This window comes from Phallusia mammillata, chromosome 1 (genome assembly GCF_965637545.1).
Source record: "Phallusia mammillata chromosome 1, kaPhaMamm4.hap1.1, whole genome shotgun sequence".
NCBI classification, from domain to species: domain Eukaryota; kingdom Metazoa; phylum Chordata; class Ascidiacea; order Phlebobranchia; family Ascidiidae; genus Phallusia; species Phallusia mammillata.
In genome coordinates, this window is record NC_137252.1 from 8,491,042 (window position 1) to 8,510,497 (window position 19,456).

General features: G+C 37.0%; 4 protein-coding genes across 4 annotated transcripts; 1 reads left to right on the top strand and 3 right to left on the bottom strand.

Annotated features, from left to right (window-relative positions):
• Positions 1 to 622: 622 nt before the first annotated feature.
• On the bottom strand, positions 623 to 3,787 carry LOC145228088 (leucine-rich repeat-containing protein 57-like). Its single transcript, XM_080093073.1, has 5 exons — positions 3,627 to 3,787; positions 3,241 to 3,376; positions 2,671 to 2,939; positions 2,210 to 2,395; positions 623 to 1,340 (listed from the first exon to the last, which is right to left on the bottom strand). Exons 1-5 carry the CDS (start codon positions 3,705 to 3,707, stop codon positions 1,299 to 1,301), a joined length of 714 nt encoding a protein of 237 aa, XP_079949199.1. The 5' UTR covers positions 3,708 to 3,787; the 3' UTR covers positions 623 to 1,298.
• On the bottom strand, positions 3,779 to 4,949 carry LOC145228078 (gamma-interferon-inducible lysosomal thiol reductase-like). The gene has a single exon (XM_080093060.1). The coding sequence runs from the start codon at positions 4,880 to 4,882 to the stop codon at positions 4,100 to 4,102; it is 783 nt and encodes a 260-aa protein (XP_079949186.1). The 5' UTR covers positions 4,883 to 4,949; the 3' UTR covers positions 3,779 to 4,099.
• A 5,699-nt stretch (positions 4,950 to 10,648) lies between these two features.
• On the top strand, positions 10,649 to 12,603 carry LOC145228054 (arginine-hydroxylase NDUFAF5, mitochondrial-like). Its single transcript, XM_080093033.1, has 8 exons — positions 10,649 to 10,975; positions 11,033 to 11,140; positions 11,209 to 11,360; positions 11,440 to 11,479; positions 11,540 to 11,650; positions 11,709 to 11,795; positions 11,857 to 11,998; positions 12,087 to 12,603. Exons 1-8 carry the CDS (start codon positions 10,793 to 10,795, stop codon positions 12,233 to 12,235), a joined length of 972 nt encoding a protein of 323 aa, XP_079949159.1. The 5' UTR covers positions 10,649 to 10,792; the 3' UTR covers positions 12,236 to 12,603.
• Positions 12,604 to 13,156: 553 nt separating this feature from the next.
• On the bottom strand, positions 13,157 to 19,061 carry LOC145228045 (inositol-tetrakisphosphate 1-kinase-like). Its single transcript, XM_080093021.1, has 11 exons — positions 18,891 to 19,061; positions 18,657 to 18,815; positions 18,534 to 18,558; positions 18,312 to 18,437; positions 17,895 to 18,012; positions 17,665 to 17,763; positions 17,489 to 17,529; positions 17,071 to 17,163; positions 16,308 to 16,454; positions 15,634 to 15,796; positions 13,157 to 13,926 (listed from the first exon to the last, which is right to left on the bottom strand). Exons 2-11 carry the CDS (start codon positions 18,737 to 18,739, stop codon positions 13,706 to 13,708), a joined length of 1,116 nt encoding a protein of 371 aa, XP_079949147.1. The 5' UTR covers positions 18,740 to 18,815; positions 18,891 to 19,061; the 3' UTR covers positions 13,157 to 13,705.
• Between the last annotated feature and the right edge of the window lie 395 nt (positions 19,062 to 19,456).

Consider the following 19,456-nt stretch of genomic DNA (forward strand, 5'->3'; position numbering starts at 1 on the left):
ACCGTTTTAGGACACCACGTTTCAATAGGCCGGCCGGTATTAACATATATTGCTTTAAATAATGAACAAGGCGGCTCTACACAGCCTTTTTCTAGTTCCTTGGAAGGAAGAGGGGCTCGACTACCTCGTGAACCCCAAAGCGCTGACACATACCGGTTCCACAATCCGCGTGATTAATAAGTCACGTGGTTGGGTGTTTGTGGTCTGTTATGGTTGGGTTTTTGTTGGTTAGAAAATCCTTTCAAACGTAAATCGGCATTTAAACTTCTACAATCAAGAGATAACTTCATTTTTTATCACTGCGAATGCTGTTATTTTGTAAAATTCGAAATGGTTTTGGTTTGTAAGCTGGTTTGGGTATTGCTCGTTTGGAAGTAGGCCTACATACAAGAATGCTGAAGTTTTTCTTTAAGGTTTTAATATGTAAGAAAACGATGGCCTTTGCAAAGATTTCACCAGTTTTTACCAAGCAGACCCATTCTATGTGATTTCCCTCTTGAATAAGGTAATTTTAGTGAAGAGTCAATGACGAATTTTCTCACAAAAGAGAACAGCCAGAACACCGTTCTTTGTTGATAGCAGCTAAAAACACCTTTCACCAGTTTACCGATATGGAGCATGATAAAATGCAGACTTTTAATGTCTTTTCATACAAACACGAGCACGATTAATTGATAGCAGTTTTTCCAATTTCCCGATTCAACTAGCGTTCGCTGGGAGCATTATTTTACACTACAAATTAATGCGAAAAAATGCTCAAATCAAACCACGGCGGCCTTAAGGACTAATAAAAATTAAAGCCACAAATCTTCGGCAACAGTGTTTCCGAAAATATTTCAAGTACCGACAGTTTCGAATTTTGAATCTGTGCCATGGACGGTATCGAAAATATTTCAAGAAAAAAAACACCGAGCATAAAGTGGAAAGTCTAAGGAAACACTGCGACAGAAGCCAGCAGTAAGAATTGCAATCACTCTTAAATAATACTTTTGAAGCAGAAAAAACGGGCGGCGACGTGAACCATAAGAAAATAGTCATACATATTCAGTTTGCTGGACAATGCCGCAAAAACAGACTCTGAAGTTAGTGTAGATATAAAAACACTTTAGCACTGAAATAGGAAGTAGGAAACTCGCTGGGCTACAGTGCCGGGCAGTTGCGCTGGTCATCAAAACATGTGTGGTAGAAAAACATAGCAGACACAAGAGCAGGTAGACATAATGATACAAACGACCAAGAGGATTCAATCCTGATTGGGTAAAACGATTGACTTAAATAGGGCACCTTGATAATCGACGTCATTCGAATTTCTTCTTAGTAGCGGTGTATCTTTCCATGTACTGCATAAAAATGTGTTAAGGTTTATGTGATTAGCATTTATGCTGGTGCAGAAGCTGTTTAAACAAAAGGTCGCCGTATTCGGTGGTATTTATACTCAATTTTAAACTAGATACAGGTAAAATTAAACGGGAAACGTACCGACCTTTGCAAACCAGTAGCTATTAATAAATAATTTATAGTCATACAGCAGAAAAAACACGCACAATATTGCAGGTAGGCTATAAGCAAAAGCGGCTTCAATTTTCGTAATTTAGGTAAAAGGCGTGGTAAGTTACGGTAAAGGCTTTTTATCAACCTTTGCTTTATAGTCTTGTGGTTGAGGCATTTAAACTACTGGACTAGTGTTTGTGTTGTGAATGAAACTGGCCATAAATATGAGATCATGTTGCTTGAAAAGTAGGGTTTAATTTAAACCAACAGAAACATGCCAGTTGCTGGTGCCAATATGATGAATCAGAATTACATTGTGCCACAAACGGTCAAATCGTGATAGGCTGTTGCATAATAATATGTCAGCACATATGTGTTCAGACATGAGGGATTAGGTAACATTCAATATTATGCTACCGTTATGAACAAAAGCCTTTTACTGGGTATATTTGAATTCCACATTTTAACTATAACACCAAATATTTGAAAAACTTTAACAACAAATTGGTCAGTATATTTTTAACTAAGGTTTCAACCCTGATAAAATAAGTTATAGAATAGATATTTATGCAGTGCATATCATATCATCGGAACTGAAATGCAACATATTTATCCAGGTGCTGTATTATGATGCAAACTCTAAATACGGGTTTAACAATTTGCAAACAACAGTTTGATTGTTTAGCAAATCAAGACTTTGAAAAAAAGTTTCACTCACCTGAGAGTAGCCTTCAACCTGTTGAAAGTCTTTTTGCGTAAAAAGATTTCCGTCAAACACCAATAAAGATATTTTAGAATCAAGTAAAATCTTTTTCGATATTCCATCTAGTGGAACACAATTTTCCTGAAAGCGCAGGACTTTCAGTCTTGGGCAAGAGGCTAGGCAATCTGGCAAGGATGGAATCTAAACATGTTTAGGTTTTGTTACTAAAGTGTCACACTATTTCTTTAGCAGTTTCTAAACAATTGCAGATAGTAATGTAGGAACTATAGACAAGTGTCCAGTTGAGATTGTACAGTATGTCCAGGGCATGTAATAAACGATGCATGGTACAAAATGGACACACACAAAAATACAATTATACAAGTTTAAAGACGGACACTATTTTACATTGTCAGGCTCATGGATGAAAATACAAGTTTACTATATTAAAAATATGACCACCATTAATACCACACCTGATTATTGTTGAGGATCAGTTCAACTGCATTTAACTGGTGCAAATTTTCTGGAATGCGTGTGATTTTGTTATGTGACATGTCCAGCAAGTCAAGGTGCTTTAGGGTGGCCATTTGCTCAGGAACAGACTGAAAGTGGTTCCCAGTCAAGACAACTGTTTTAAGCGCAGCACATTCTCCTAAGTCTGGGGGCAGGTATGCAAGTCGGTTGTGGGTCACTGACAAATGTTCCAACTTCTTCAGTTTGCAGATACTGGAACACAGGATACCTAAAACATCACTCAAGTCAGAAGTTTGGTTTGGATCTTTTGCAGGACTGAAAGCATACGGAGTCACAAAAATACATTTAATTGTGACCCATGGCACAAATACTCCTGAAAAATTGTCTGGTTATTGCCATATTTTGCTACAACAACATTCATGCTTCTTTCTGCACAAGCCAAGAATGTTCGTGAATAAAGTCGACAAGAACTTTAAGAAAAAAAACAGGGTAGTCAGGTTTAGGTTTGTTAAATATTCAATCTAACCTGCATTCAAATGCAACCAAATATAATAAAACTGTGAACATACTTAGTCTATTGTGATTTAAAGTGAGGGTCTTCAGTGACGTAAAGTTACCAATAGCTTCTGGAATTCCCTGAATTTTGTTGTCCGACAAATCCAGCGTCCTCAAGGATTTAGATAACTTTAAAACTTGTGAAGGGAACTAAAAAGAGAACAAGCTCATTGGTAAATGTTATACCAAACATTATAATAATCTTAGTCAAAGTTTTAGATTCCAACACCTAAATCATATTTTCAGCTTACAAACCTCATGTTAAACCCAGGAAAACAACCATCCAACAGTACAGAATGTAAGTTTTACTTTGTTTACATTTAAAGACATCAGCATTTGCAAAAAACATAACAGTTGTTACCATAAACACAAAGCCACTCAATCAAAAACTAAAACTTACCTCGGACAAGTTCATTGACGATAACTGACATACTCCAGTTTTCTCTGCATGTTCGATGTGGGCTTTGATAGAATTTCCCATGGTTACACCACAATCAAAACTCTATTATTACCAATTATAAACTGTTCATTTTTTGATAAAATTTGCGACGATTATCTGTAATGCAATTAAGATGAATGAAATCAAGAACAAAATTGTGTACTATATAGATTCAAGTTTAAACAAAATCAAACAGTATTACATGAACTTATGCAAAATAGAACAGCTGTGGGCAAAAATACCTGATGGCAACAATTGCATACAGTACATAAAGATTAAAGATTAACTTGCAAGTACAGAAGTCACAAGACAAGCTATCACATGACATGACAGTCGGCAAATAATGCTGCAATAAACTAGGGATGAACAAAAACAAACTTTCAAAAGTTCAAAAATGAAAAAATCACATGTAAGTTTAAATGAATCAACAATGTTTATTGGTGGTTGCGCAACTTCTGTTTCTTTGCAGTTGGGTGAGGATGCATGAACATTTGACACTCTTGGGGTTTCTCGCCACCATACATCTCACACAACAACTTGGGAAGATCGGTTTGTGCTTTTTGTTGCAATTCCTCTGTATGCATTCCATTGACCAAAATCCAAGGTACATACTTGTGCTTAGGCTCCAGGGCATCAGTTTTCATGCCAGATTTATGCATAAGTCCATTGCCTTCGTCATTCTTAGCACACTTGTTAATAGTAGCCCAGTCCTGTCCGGCATCTGTAATACACTTTTCAGCAGCTGCAATGGGATCTTGTGAATTCTCCATGCAGTAAATGATGGGGAAGTAAGTATCGAATTCATAACCAGTGTACTTGAGAAGGCAATTTTCAATCAAATTACCGGTACACTCTTCAGGGCCATGTTGGCAAGTGAAGTTCCACATTCCAGATGGCAACTGTTCTTCATTGGCATTTCCATAGGGTGTCATGTCGGCCTTCATGATCCCAGTAGCCTTAAAGGTCTTCCAGGTAGGGTACAGCATTTGGGTAATAAATTCACGACAACCTGGGCAAAGTGATTCAAAGTACAAGGAGATTGCAACAGGGCTGGCAGTCCCCTGACTCTGAACTTCCCACCAATCACTGCAAGCTTGCAAAACTCCACACTGTTCCGCAATAGCACGCGAAGTACACCAAAATCTTGGAGAGATATCGCATTTGGCGTTCGCATACACGACCAAAAGCGAAAGAACAAAAGCTTTTGCAGCAAACATTTTTTACTTATTGTATGCTTCACTAAAAACTAAACAAATTTTGTTTCTGTAAAAAAATGGTTATTAAAATATAACAGTGCTTTACCTGCTAGCCATTTTTACAAACGTTAATGCCTGATTTCATAAGTCAGCAATTTTTTCGTTTGCTAGCAAAAGCAGGAGAAACACAACACAACACAGCAATGGTGCAACTGCAAACTTTTCATGTCGCTCTCGCGCATTTTTTCTCTGGTAAAATTGCGCCACCCTGTAACTCATTGTTTAACAGCGTTACGTAAATAGTGATTCCAACTTTGCAAAATATTACCTGGTCTCAGGCGAGGCTTGGTTTAACCAAAGAGTTTTGCCTGCAACGAAGAAAGGCAGGGAGGCGAACCGGAACTGAACCAGAAACAGCGAACCGATTTGAGCGGTTAATTTTATTAAACCCGAACCGCTAATTACTACCTGAAAACCCGAACTGGAGTTGAACCCCATGTTTCGTTTGGCGTTGGACCCGAACCAGTAAAAAATGCAGTCTGTGTTATATTTTTTGGATTTTTTCAAAAAAAAAAGCGCCCTTAAGAATACGCGAGATAACACTTGTAGGGCGTGACAGAAAAAAAACCAATTCAGGGTCGCAATTCTCTTGGAGTTTGAAGGCCAGGTAGGCCTAGATGATGGTTAAAACTAAATTTAAACGAATGAAAATTTACACCGGTTAGGACCGAATAATTTGCCCCACCGGAACAAAACCCGAACCCGAAAATTACCATTTTTGAAAACCTGAACCGAACCCCTAAAAACAAGACAAAGTGAACCCGAACCGAACCTAAACCCATATGACAAGCGGTTCGACTCCCAGCTTAAAACGGCCATTTTATTAAACATATCCTTGTAAGGCTGCACTCATAAAGCCTTTATTGTGCATGTAAAATATATGGTAAGTTGTCAAACAGTCCATTTATTCTGAAATAAAAAGGCGAAATTACATAACCGTCATGATTAGGTACAACGCTAGACCTAAATTGTTAGTTATAGGCTAGTTGATATCGTAGCCGGAAAACTTATCATGCAACTTGGTGTAAGGATCCTTTATTTGCTCATGTGCGTCCAAACAGAGTGAGCTGCAGACAACATGTTTTAGGTGTGACATTGCGAGCAAAGTGCTCCCTGCCACAAACTATTGACAACGACACACACACAATATAACACCGATCAAAAAAGACATAAAAAATTAGGTACACTGCTGGAACATAATCATCAAGTACATTTGTGGCCAATTTTAACATCCATGTGTAGCCAACGACAAACAAAACATGATTAAAAGAGTCGTTTGATGCCATTTGTAAAACGATGGCTAATAACATGAAGAGTTTAATAAAACACGTTGTTTATTGCAGAAAATACGTTGCCACCCCGCATATTGCTTTTACCTTATAATCCCAGTAGATTGGTCAAAGAAAAAGTAAAATCTTGTCCATATTTAAACTACGATTCAAATAGAGATAACTTAAAAGATTCCCTATAGCGGGTAAGTCTATCCACTGATTGCAACAACTTAATCTGTGTTAGGTCATTTAACGACAGAAGTCGAATTTTATTCGGCTGGATGTCGGCAATGACGTATGGTCCTGCGTAGCTGAGGTCCTGTGACGTGTCGTCCAAGCTGCGTTTGCGTTGGTTTGAAATCAGAACTTTTTCTCCAACCACCAAATCAGGTTCACTCTCTTTACTGGAGTTACGTGCATTTTCAAACAGTTGCATCATTTGCTCTTGCTTAACATTCTGGATCACTTTTTGGTGACAACGGGACTCGTTTAAATGGTCTTTTGTTATTGAACTGTCGTAGGTTGGAGGCAGAATTTGCGACAAGTCAAAATCCTGTAAAAAAGTTTTATAAGTGAAGCACTATCTGAGAACGGAAAATATTTTCCAAGTAACGGATTCAGTCAATGAATATTGTGAGAAATATATATTCCGCCTAACTGTCATCGTCAGTTACTCATTCAAATTTGTTATACTGTTAAGTTTAAATACATTCATTAAAAGTTTGATTTTTTTATCCTCGGTGGACGGGCAACGCCTGAGTGAGTTATGCTCGCATTGAGTCCACATTCGAGTTGCCTATTTAATGGTAAGTCCGTTGAATGATTTTTTTTTCGATTTAGGCATATTGTGTTTCCATTTAGCTCAACCCATGGGGTTCCAACAGGTTGGAGAAATGCTGCTCAAGTGTCTTGTTCAAGGAAACATGAGCGACTGAGATAGGATTAGAACTCACAACCTTGTGAACATAAGGCAGTTGCACTAACAACTCGGCCAATTTGGCAAAGTATTTGTTTCATTTCATACATTTTAAGTTGTATTCTTAGTCAGCATTGTTTGTTTACAACTTTGGTTCAGGTATTACCCAAAATTTTAAAAAAACTAGGAAACAATTCAATTCAACCTAAGTATTGCACTTCTGACAGGTACTTTGTTCATGATTAAGGCATCCATATACCAGCTATGACAATATCAATTGTTCAGGGATAAACACTTACACTATTGATAGTTGCTGCAGGGTCACAAGCAGGAATGGGTGGCATTCTTGCTTCACGCTTGTGCAACAAATAGAATGGTGTAAACTTGGTGACTGGGTTTTTCTTGGTCCTCATTGTAAAAAGCAATCCATCGATATAATGAGGCCAATCAAAGGAGTGGTCTTCCACCAGGTCCAAGAAAACTCTTCCAAAAAATGCACAAATCACATACAGTTCAGTGAAATTGGACTAAGAAACAGTTTGAATCACATATGAAACAATGGCAAGCTTAGAAAAAATATATTAAATTTGTTTACTTGTGTAGTTCCTCAGATGCCTTCAAATCAATAGTTTTCACATTAGGATGATACACAGCCTTGACATTGTACTCCACACCAAGCTGTTTGTGTAGCTCATCATTAACCTAAGTAACACAATACAACTTGTCAACATTTTACATGGGTGCAAATACCTTCAAAACACCATTGAAGTTTTTAGGCAATCAATAAATTTGTTATAAACAGTGGTTTTGAAAATAGGCCCACCCTCTAGGGACCCTTTTAATATTTAAAGGGCGTGCAGGGATCAAATTGGAAGCGCCAAGAAAAAATTTGACATTTAAAATGTTACACAATAACACAGAATTTTGTTAGTATATCTTGCATCGTTAGTGTAAGTGATTCGGCTGTAGAACCAAAATAGAGAACCACTGGTCTAAATTGATGTAAGATTTTTGGTTGACATAACGTTCTCCCCCAAATGACAGTAAATGATACCAACATCTAGCATATGTCATGGTTGATGTTAGATATAGTTCAAGCATACCTCATGAATATACTCTGTGCACTCATCAGACAAAATGCTTTTGCATGCACCATGTCGGTAAAAAATCAATTTTAAGCAGGCAGCAACCTCAGCTGGATATTTATTGCATATTGGGAAAGCCTCAACCCATTTGCTGTAAAAATCTGTTGCAGTGAAAATGTACTTATATCCTTCCGTAGTTTCACTGACAGGACCAATCACATCCATGGTTAAAATCTCCCAAGGTTCGCTAATCTACAGCAAAAGTAAACATTAAACTGTGACACTCTATTGCAGGGGTGGACGAATTTATGCGGCCGTGAACATGTATGCTACAATATATGTACCGGTGACCATGGCATAGGTAAAACTTAAAATATCATATGTTTACATTTTCACAACTGCCCTAAAATGATTTTGTGGTACTGAAAAGAGTTTTACCAGCCTAGTAGCCATGTGTCCAACTTTTTGTATGCTAGTTGTGTGAAAACATTACGAAAAAGCACCACATGCATCACAATATAGATGGTGACACTATAAAGAGTAAATACTGATCGCTGACTGTTCAGCTTAATCTGTGCACAAAGTTAGAAATTAATCCTGGCTTTCCAGTTGCCATTATATAATAACACAATGAGCGAATACGCCGCATCTGACGAGAGTCAGAGAAAGAAGGCAATCTGTCCGGTTCGCTGTAGTATGAAAGCATGCGATAACGGTAGTGAGAGAGGCCGCTACAAGACAAACCTTTCTTTACATTAGTATTTTATAAACAAAACAAATAAGACACTTGGCAGCTGTGGTGAAGTAAGTATTTCTAATGCAGCATTCTAGGCTGTATACCCCTTATCTATTGTATATAACATACTGCTTGTCACTAATTGTATTGTGCAGGCATAATTTAAAACCAAAAGTTACCTTTAACTGCTTTAACTTCCATTGCTTGGACTTGTCAACTTCCTTTAAATGTTTGCAAACTGCACAGGAACGAATCTAATGATAAAATAAAAAATATAAGTCTGCCAATACCTATTAGGATAAGAAATTTTGCTAAGTTTACCCAGTCAGTTACATCATATGTCATGCGAGGCCAAAAGAATTTTTGTGAGAGCGCCTGAAGCGATTTATTCAATCCTGGATGGCTATGTGCTTCAGGTTTATGGACTGCAAGAAACGCAGCCTTGGCATCTTCATTGGTTTTCACACATTGTGCTTTTCTTTTAATAGATCCATCTTTGTTTCTTGAAATGTAGTATACAATGTCGGTTTCTGAAAAAATAATATTTCAAAAATTTTTAATAAAAGCATAGTCTTGAAATAAAAGAATATAAAAATTTCTTTTCGAATTAAAAAACAATTTATTCAGATTAAACATCTCAATACAACTCATTAAACGGGCAACAAACAGTAGGCTTATTTGCAAATTCTAAAAAAACACCTAAAAGTCTCCACATAAAAGTGTTGTTTCACAAAAGCATTATGTTTGCCTTTTGAAAATTTCACAGTTTTGGGGGACAGGGGTCCTTGTATTTAACAATTAACATGAAACAACACTACATAGGTTCGCAAAACAGTCAGTAACCCCCTCCCTCAGCTACCACTACACAAACAATAACAAACAAAAACGGTTTTCTAAAACCGAAACGTGAAATGTAGGTAATAGGTATGTAGCTAACCTTCATCCAACATGTAACTTTTGCATTTTCTTTTAAAACCAAAACGTGCATGTGATCCGTGAAGTTGCGGAGGCACCTCGCCGTCCTTCAAATACTTGTGAATCTGATCATATTCTTCTCGATTCATAGTTAAGCGGGCTTTTACGGCCTCGTATTTTCTTCAGTGAAATACAGTGTGCTGTGAAAACTTGCGCTTTTTACGTGCGAATAATTCAACTCAACAACCACAAATAATAAAAGTTGTGGCAAGTTAAATGCAAGATATTTTTATGCTGCTATGTAGATACATCTGATACTACTAAAGTATTGATACATTCTATTTTCATGCATTAATTATCAACTTTGATTTCTGAATTTATGATTAACTTTTTACAAGCACAGTTCTTTATGGCTTGCGTTTTGCTATATTGCGCATGCGCGTCCAAAGCGTCAAAAATGGCAACAAATTTGGCAATTTGTTTCCCTTTTTTGCAATTTCTCGAGAATGTACGACTATGAACAAAATGAAACAGTTGGATTTGTATTCAAAGCAAAATGAAAAAAAACAAAAGATGTTTTAAAATATGTTCAAGTTGCGTTAAATACAAATTTTGCATTTCTTATCAAAAGCTTGAAAATATTCGACGGATTGATATATTTTCGGCAACAATACTTTACGAATATAATAACGTAAAGGCGGAAAACAAAAATTTTTCTGCCTCTAATTTTTATGCAATGAAGCGCGACAAATTACTCAAGCATGTAATTTCGCTACGCATGACTAACCAATAAGCATCAACTGCAATATTGTTGTTTTCGTTTCAAGCCTCATGTTCTCCATGTGGTAAATACTTTACTTTATGCTGTACAATATTACCAAAGTATTTTTTAGGAGTGATCAGTAACTTCCGGTGTACACCCAATCTGGAACACCCGGTGTACACCCAATGACTTGGTATTCTGTGTCGAAATGTCTGACAAGGCATGCTCATAAACCTGCGAAAATTATTCGTTACTTCGGAAATGCTGTTTCTGAACGAGCTGTTTTTAGTCGCAGGACGAAAGCCATTCAAAAGAAAAGGGCAGTCTCCTCTCCCAATGTTCATGTGTTTGATTACCTAAAGAGTGAGGTATACAAATGTTTTTGTCGAATTTTGTTTGTATTTTGAATTCATTCTTTTTAACAGGCTTCTGATATGATATGTGATCGTGTAGGAGATGTCAAAAGGTCTTTTCCTGTTGTTTTGGACCTAAGTTCCAACAGAGGTTTTCTTTCTAGGACACTCACAAAACAGGTGCACATAAACTGTTTTTTTTTTTTTCAACATCATTTTGTTTTAATCTCATACTACAACTATTTCAGGATGGCATTGATTACGTTGTCCAAGGTGATATATGCCGAGAAAATTTAGTGCACTCATTTCCATCTCAATTGCCATGTGACTCAGTAGCATTTGATGAAGAACTGCTTCCCTATCGAGACAACTCATTTGATTTGGTCTTAAGCAGTATGGGGTAAGTTACTGTTTTTTTTTACTGCAATACTTTTGTAACGGTATGGCAGGTTACTGCAATGATTTTATTTGTTTTTCAGCATGCACTGGGTCAATGACTTGCCTGGCTGTTTTAAGCAGGTATGTAGAAATTGCAATTAGGAAATGGGCATTTTATTTCAGCAAAAGTTTTTTATTTAGATCCTTAGGGTTTTGAAGCAAGACGGTTGTTTTATTGGAGTAATGTGTGGGGCTGACACCTTGTATGAACTTCGATGCTCCTTGCAGTTGGCAGAAACAGAAAGGGAGAGTGTAAGTATTTAGCAATTCCATGAAGATGTCATAAACAAAACTATGCTTTGCTCCCTAGGGTATGGCACCTCATATCTCCCCTATGATACCAGGGCATCAGCTTGCAAACCTACTATGGGGTGCTGGATTTAGTCTTGTCACTCTTGTAAGTGTTTTGTGGTATCTACTGTCTACCATATACTGACACGTGTACACAATACTTTCAGGACTTTGATGAGCTAATTGTAAACTATCCTAGCATGTTTGAGCTAATGGAAGACTTGCAAGGTATGGCAGAAAACAGTGCAATTGTTCATCGAAAAATGTTACATAGGGATACTCTTATAGCAGCAGCATCAATTTACCAAGGTATATCAAAATCGTTTCCAGGTGGCCTTTAATTTTTTCACCAGGATTGTACAAATGTTTATCTGACTTGTATAACAACTTTTTTTAGCGATGTATGGTGACAAATCTTCAGAATGCATACCAGCAACATTTCAACTTTTATTCATGATTGGTTGGAAACCAGACAAATCACAACAAAAACCCCTTGAAAGAGGCGCTGTACCAAAGGGCTTTAATATTAACAAATCAGAAACCTAATTGTGTTTGCATTTTTTATTTTATTATTAAAATCACCTTTACCTGCATCAAAATGTATGATTTCTTTTGTAAGTAATTAGCCCAAAGAATTTTCATTGTGTGATTTTGAGCCAGGTACGGATCAAAAGTTTAAAGTTAAAATGATATCTTTGAGCAGAATTACACAGTTTAAAGGTACAAGATTGACAAACAAGCGCCAATTGCCAAATTTATAACAAAAATTCTGACTCCTAGTTTCTAAAACCTCTCCTTGTGAGTACAATATTTATATGGCTACCTCTGGGGTGTACAACTTGCAGCTATAATACAATTTGCACGTAAAAAGACATATACTGATTGCTGTGTATTAATAAACTTCTTTTGGTGAAGATTCTGGGCTTCTAAAACTGCTCCTATATTGACTTGTTTAAAAATATGCAAGGATTGCAGAACAGCTGTCCAAGAACACCTTAACTAGGAAATCAATAAAACTTGTTTCAACACAGTGACCTAAATTGACCAGAGAACTTTTTACTATGTAGATCAGGGGTCGGCAACCTTTTAGGCCATGCGTGCCAATTTGCTTGTTTTTTCTATGTGTTAATGACCTCGCATGCAATGTTTTTCTAAATAATAATGGTTCGTGCCAGAAGATATTACTAATAAAGAAAAATCAGTGTTTTGTGCATGTAAGGCTGAATTATAAGACAATGACATGATAAAAACTGAAAACAAGCAGTGTAACAGGTTAAATTGTTACTTCAATACAAACACGCAAATTGGTTGGCGTGCCAACCTTGGCATGCATGCCAGGGGTTGCCGACCTCTGATGTAGATTAATTCGAATACTGTAGGAAATGCCTGGGGGTGGGTATTTCCAAATACACCAACAACTTCCCTGTGTCAATTTGTGGCAACAAACAGCAAACAATGTAGTAATAATGGGATGAGACTCAATCAGTTTTATTATTTTCCACTGTCGGAAATCGAAACTTAGTATCATCTGTGAAGGCATGTCACATAACACATAAGTGCACTAATCCGATTAATAGGTGGAATCAACTTACAGTGCCACAAACATCTCAAGCTGCACCACTTGACATTACGGTAACTTGCAATTTAGACTCAATCACTGCAGGGGATAAAAACAGGCACAAAACAATGGTTGAGCTACTAACACAAAAACTCACAACAGAAAAGTTTGAAAAATTGTGATTTTATTGCTATTATTATTGTTATGAAACCGCAGACAAACCCTAATAGCCCTAACTGTCAGCATTTTACACAATTGCATTTTGAATATTCGCAAATGCTCTGTGCGCCGCCTAACAGTATTTAGCAAACTTGTCTGATGTGAGTTCTTGTGTTAGCAGATTTTTCCCAAAACAATAGGTACCCAGGAAGCCAAAAATGATATTTCCGAAGGCAAAAACAATAAAAGCTACATAAAAGAAGCGTTGATAAACGAATAAAACCAATCAACCTCGTTGGTCAAGAATTTGTTGTTGTCCCATTCATGTGCCCGTTGACATGTACTTCAGGACGGATACCGTTTAAAATCTTCATTTCATTGTGGCCGTTTTCAACCGAATTTGTTTTGGCCGCCATCTTCAAGTCGCAACAAATATCCCTGTCAACTGCTTTGAACTGTTTGATCTGGGCCATCACACAGTCAACTAGTGTGTTTAGAAAGTCGTCCACGCCATCATAACCTGATTCACCACAAACAACTTGTTAAATTTTGCCGATTGGTTTCTTAGGTGGAGCGCATACCCGTCGGTTCGTATTTTATTTGGTTGGAATCGTGGGCTCATATTTTCTTATTCGTTTTTTTTTGCGTAAAATGCTATCCTTAAAAAAATATATTGGATTTAATCAGCACATCAAGCAGGCATGGGCGTAATATATTTTAAAACATTTCAGAGGACAAGTGGTGGGATTTCAAACCACGACAGAAGTCTAAAAAGCAGCATTTCTGAACCAGAGTTTCATAAAACGGTTCCTATAGGATTCCGGCAAAACCGTGGGATAAGCTGTAATGAGCAAAGCCCGATCTTTGTTGAACACGTTTACAGATGTTTGTGACCACCAAGTGACATACAAAGAAATTTTAATATACATCATATTATTACAAGTTCGCGAATGAGTATACCAAAGCGAAAATTGGCCGATACCTAAAACGTAGGGTTGACCAGACCAGTGTTTTTCAACCTTTTTTGAGCCACGGAACACTTTATACATTAAAATAGGTTTGCGGAACACCAAACGAAATTTTGATGCAATGTAACAACTATAGGCTCAGGATGACACTAAAACGCTAAATCGCACATCACGTAATCACTAAAACGGATGAAAACGCTCATATAGCGCTATTAAAGTCGGGGGAAGTTTTACGAAAACGTATCATTGAAACTAGTATTGTACCTAATTACAATATTCGCCTAGCACTGACTGTTCCGTGATTCATCGGTTTCCGCGCAAGCAATTATGCTGAACGTCAGAAAATTTGTTGAATCTCGTGTCGACTGAAACAGCGTTTAAATGTTATATTATTTTTAAAGATCACCCAAAGCTAAATTGCACCAACGGTCAGCAATTTACCCGCGATTCAGCTATTTCATTATTAGACAACGAGTCTTAATATTACACAACAGTAAATGAAGCCAATCACTACAGAACATTCCAATCGGGGATGGCGGATCATTATTTTCATAAAAGAAAACCTAATTCCGCCTATTGTATTAAACCAGTGGTTTTCGACCGGTGTTTGACATAAAACACTATTCAAACCATAGAAGTCTAAAACATTAGAATCCTATATTCAAACCAGCAAATTTCTCGCGGAACACCTGACGATCTTTCACGGAACACTAGTGTTCCGCGGAACACCGGTTGAAAATCACTGGACCAGACAATACTGTATCGGCGCCGATAACCGATCCTATACTTCGTCCAATCAGCATTTATGATTCTAAAACAATTCGTCACTTGTGGTTAAAATAATTTTCGCAGCATAGAAGAACTTACTTATTGGCAAGTCATACTTGACTAAATGGAGGCCACCTTGGGTCAAGTTTAGACCGTTACAAACCAATGTTCACCCTGCGTTTGTTTAGGCAACGAGCAACACCGCTCTGATCATTCACCATTGGAATTCATACACAAAAACAGTTTGAAACTTTTGAATGTTGATTTGTTGTGCTTGTACAAAAAAAGCCCTGGCCGAGAAGCTAAGGATATTTTTTAACAAAATTGCAATCTGTTAAACTGAAGTCACTGAAGTATCGAATCGCAGTGCATTTTGTAAAAAAATATCGGGTGTCGGATTGAAGAGCGGAATCGGGTCAACTCTACTAAAAAAGGTCGTACCACACTTTCCACATACAACCAACTATCTCTCAAACAGTACATTTGCTTACCGGGAAAAACGTTGACATCAATCACATAATGTTTATTGGTCTTCGGGCATACGATAATATCCACTCCGTAGAGAGTCATTTTGATGTCCTGGTACAGCTGTTTAGTAAGCGTTTGTACGATCACAGTGTCGATTGGCATTGCATCACCGTCAGTTGCTTCCACCTGACACAGGAAATGAGGAGAAAGTCGATTTGTTAGGTCGTCGGTTTATACAGACATACCGCACATGACAGAAACAGACCACAAGCTTATTAAATAAAACCTGTTGGTATCGCCACGGCCGACAGGTGTCCACGTATAGGTCTATTTTAAGACATTTTTGAAGTGCTCTTTACCGCCAAATGTCAAGAATCTCAAGTGTTTTAAAGCGCAATTTTTTATCTTGAAATAGATAAAACATTAAGTGCATATCAGCAATGGAATCAAAAACAGTCAATGTCTTGTCACCAGCTGCACTGATGAGATCTTACAGATTGAAACAGTGTGCACTCTCTGCATATTACTTGGCTCCATGATTGTATACCAAATTAAAGTGATTAAAGCTGCAGACAGTGCACACTGTTTCGGGTTATAGGGTCTTACTATTGCAGCTGGTGACAAGAAAGTGGGCGTATTGGCTAATGTAGCCATTCAAGTGATTTAGATATGATAACTCGTAAAAACTTATTTTCACCTTGGTCAAATCAGATCGCTGGGAGTCGCCACTGGAAATGTTGTGCGAGTTGAAGAAAATGGTTTTGTGTGTGGTCCACTCAGACTTTGAGAAGTTACGCAGAGATGGCCGTTCCACCATGTGGTACTTGTCACCAATCACATAAATCTGTAAAAAGGTAATCACAAATGATCGAAATGCGACAAGTGAGCACATTACCACTCTACTTGGGACTATATAAGTTTTTGCCCCTGAGAAAAAATCTAAACCAAAGTGCAAAATTTAAGCAACAAATCCTAAACTAATAGCCAAAACAGATTCCCAACAGATATTTGTATGTAAAAAGCAGTTAAGTTTTCTCAGTCACTGCAGGTAAAATAAGCCAATAACCATACACATGTTTTCATTTTGATATTTGTTTTGGACCAAGAGCACAACTTTAACAATTAGATAGTCCTACTGGTATGTTTATTCATTTCCTATTTGATTATGCATGCATTAAAATGACTAGTCTATGGCTTACTTCCATTTCCAATACGGTGGTGTACATACAATAGAAAACCACAGGAAATCTGTAGCTAAGGTACACAACTACAAACAGCTATCACAGAAAATGCCAATAAAATTCCTACACTTCTTTCTATAATGGCATGTATTGAGCAGGTAGTTGGAAATGGTCTCTTACATGTACCAGCAAAAAGGCCATTATTGACCTCTTTTCTAAGTTATCTTGTGTAAACAATCAACCACACCTGACAAAGAATATAATCTATGAGGGCCCCACCTTATACAGCAATGCATTGTGATCAATGAATGTTTGTGCAACGCACGGTGGGTCTACATCAGCGAGACCGTCTTCATTAAATATCACCATCATCTAAAAATATAGATGGAAATTTTACATGTTTTTGCATTGTTTAGTGTAGTAATTGCCAATAACAAAAACAAACATATACAGTCTGTCATTCAATTATTGTGTACTTCCATCAGTATATCTTAATATCCTAAATAAACAGCTTTTATTACACATGATAATATTTTATGTGGTCAAATTTTCTATGTGTGGAAAACCTCATGCTAACACTACGTCACCCTAAACACCCTTCTAGATGATAAGAGAAGGATGTACACATACACTCAGAAGACTGGCAACACATGTTCAGGCGCAAGTGAACATATTCCATTTAACATTATGTACTTACCTTATGTGATTCTGTACCATGGGCAATATTCTTTTTGCAAACTGGGAAAGAATACATTGAGAGTGTCACAACAGAAAAATACAAGTAGTTTATTTATTGTTTAAACGAAATTACCAAACAAAGCATGAATTATCTTTTATGCACAAATGGCATTGTATCACAAGTTGTAAACTTACCAATAGGAAAATGGACATCAGCTTCTTTCATTTGCTTCAGAATAACAGCCCTATTTTTGGACTTTATAAATGTAAATGTAGGTACTTGAATGACCTTATCTGCAAACATACAAATAAACAAACATTTTGATGAAGTGGACCAATTATAGTAAGCAAAGAAGCTCTCTTCCGAATAGCTAGTTTATGATTACAGATTAGCTCTAGGTTAAGTAGAAACATAATATACTTACCACGACTGCATATGTTGGTTTCTTGTATTAGTTTGTAAGTTTCATATCTCTTGATAAGTTTTTCCAAGCTCAACAAGGGGTCAACAACTACTGTATTTGGATGCTTCGCCAAGTAGCTCTGTAAAAGTACTTGAAATGTTATTCATGCAACTAAAAAAGAAGTCCTACAACAACAAAATTATGCTGGGCACTGGTGCAATTCTTGTATTTTCAATAATTTACATGTGATTATTTCACTATTAAGTGTTGTTGCACATTTTAAACAAATTTTAGCAACCTTAAGCAGTGTGTTAGATACTTGAAAAGGCTACTGAGTGTCATGTATTTAAGTACGCCCATCGAATTTACATGTGTATTAAATATTTTTTTGTGTATTAAAAAAATTAGCACTGCTTATGATTGTGCTGAAATGTCTACCTCAAAATCTTTCATCTTCTGGGCTGCAACTTCATTACCATCTAACCTTTCTATCATAAGATCAGTCACTTTGTGAACAATGGCATCAAATGGACCTTGTTGTTCCAAATCTGAATCCAAGTCAATCTGTTATGGTAAAAAGTTGAATGCAAAAGATTGAATTTCAGGGAAGTACATTATGGATAAAAGCAAACTGTTTTAAACAACGAAAATGGAACTTACTTCTTTAAGTGATGCATCATAGTCCCTGAAAAAATGGGTTACAATTAAATGAAACTAATATTATTTAAAATTAGAATTAAATGTATGATGAAATTATAAAACGACACTTCAATCACAACTTACTGAAAAAGCAGTGCAAGCTGTTTAACATTGACTTTCTTCTTTTTCTTATGACTAAACCAACATCCAATTGATTTAGAGGCCATGGTATTTGTATTTAGTATCCAAACAATCTTAAAGTTAACTACTTCACCCAAACATTCATATTCATCTGAACATAATCTTTAAAAGAACACAAAACATGTCAGTTAATTAGACTATGAAAACACTTAAACTTATTTGTCAAATTTATCCAACCGTTGCAAATGAAGATAGTGGCCGAATTCCTCAGAAGTTTCGCTACCTTAAAACTTATAGTGAAGCGGTGAACACATACAAGCCTGTATTGTAATTTTCACCGGTTCCGTATTTAGAGCACTAATCTGCTGCTGAGCTGACTGATGTCACGTTACCGGTATCGCTGTCGTACCAGACACGCCGTCAGGATTTACTACAAGTTTACCTTTTTTCGCTTTACCCGGGGTGCTAGACAAATAACAAAGCAGGGCGTGCCTTTCCTCACGCACGCTGTAATTGTTCTCTTAGATCTGACAAATTTTCCGCATCTCAATTAATTCAAGCCCGATTTAAAATTGAAGACCCTTAAGAAGAATGTTTCTTTGGCAACAAACAACTAACTACTGTGACCAACGATTTCTCGATGCCAAAATCGTTTTCTCGAGACTCGAAAATCATCCCAAACCTACCGATTCGAGTCTCGGAGACATGTCATGTTGGCCCGGCCCCGGGTGGTCACAAAATTTCCGCGGACATTGCCGCCAAAGAAGCATCACGTGTTCTGCCTTGTTGCTTCACAAGGTGTA

Bases quoted from the DNA above. Each gene is read 5' to 3' on its own strand.
- LOC145228088 (XM_080093073.1), bottom strand. From the start codon at position 3,707: ATGGGAAATTCTATCAAAGCCCACATCGAACATGCAGAGAAAACTGGA. The intron at 3,377-3,626 runs GTAAGTTTTAGT...TTCTCTTTTTAG, and splicing joins CGTCAATGAACTTGTCCGAG to TTCCCTTCACAAGTTTTAAA. The intron at 2,940-3,240 runs GTATGTTCACAG...GTGATGTTTTAG, and splicing joins TTTAAATCACAATAGACTAA to GTATCCTGTGTTCCAGTATC.
- LOC145228078 (XM_080093060.1), bottom strand. From the start codon at position 4,882: ATGTTTGCTGCAAAAGCTTTTGTTCTTTCGCTTTTGGTCGTGTATGCG.
- LOC145228054 (XM_080093033.1), top strand. From the start codon at position 10,793: ATGACTTGGTATTCTGTGTCGAAATGTCTGACAAGGCATGCTCATAAA. The intron at 10,976-11,032 runs GTATACAAATGT...TCTTTTTAACAG, and splicing joins TTGATTACCTAAAGAGTGAG to GCTTCTGATATGATATGTGA. The intron at 11,141-11,208 runs GTGCACATAAAC...CAACTATTTCAG, and splicing joins CTAGGACACTCACAAAACAG to GATGGCATTGATTACGTTGT.
- LOC145228045 (XM_080093021.1), bottom strand. From the start codon at position 18,739: ATGGCCTCTAAATCAATTGGATGTTGGTTTAGTCATAAGAAAAAGAAG. The intron at 18,559-18,656 runs GTAAGTTGTGAT...CCATTTTTTCAG, and splicing joins CAGCTTGCACTGCTTTTTCA to GGACTATGATGCATCACTTA. The intron at 18,013-18,311 runs GTAGACATTTCA...GTACTTTTACAG, and splicing joins AGAAGATGAAAGATTTTGAG to AGCTACTTGGCGAAGCATCC.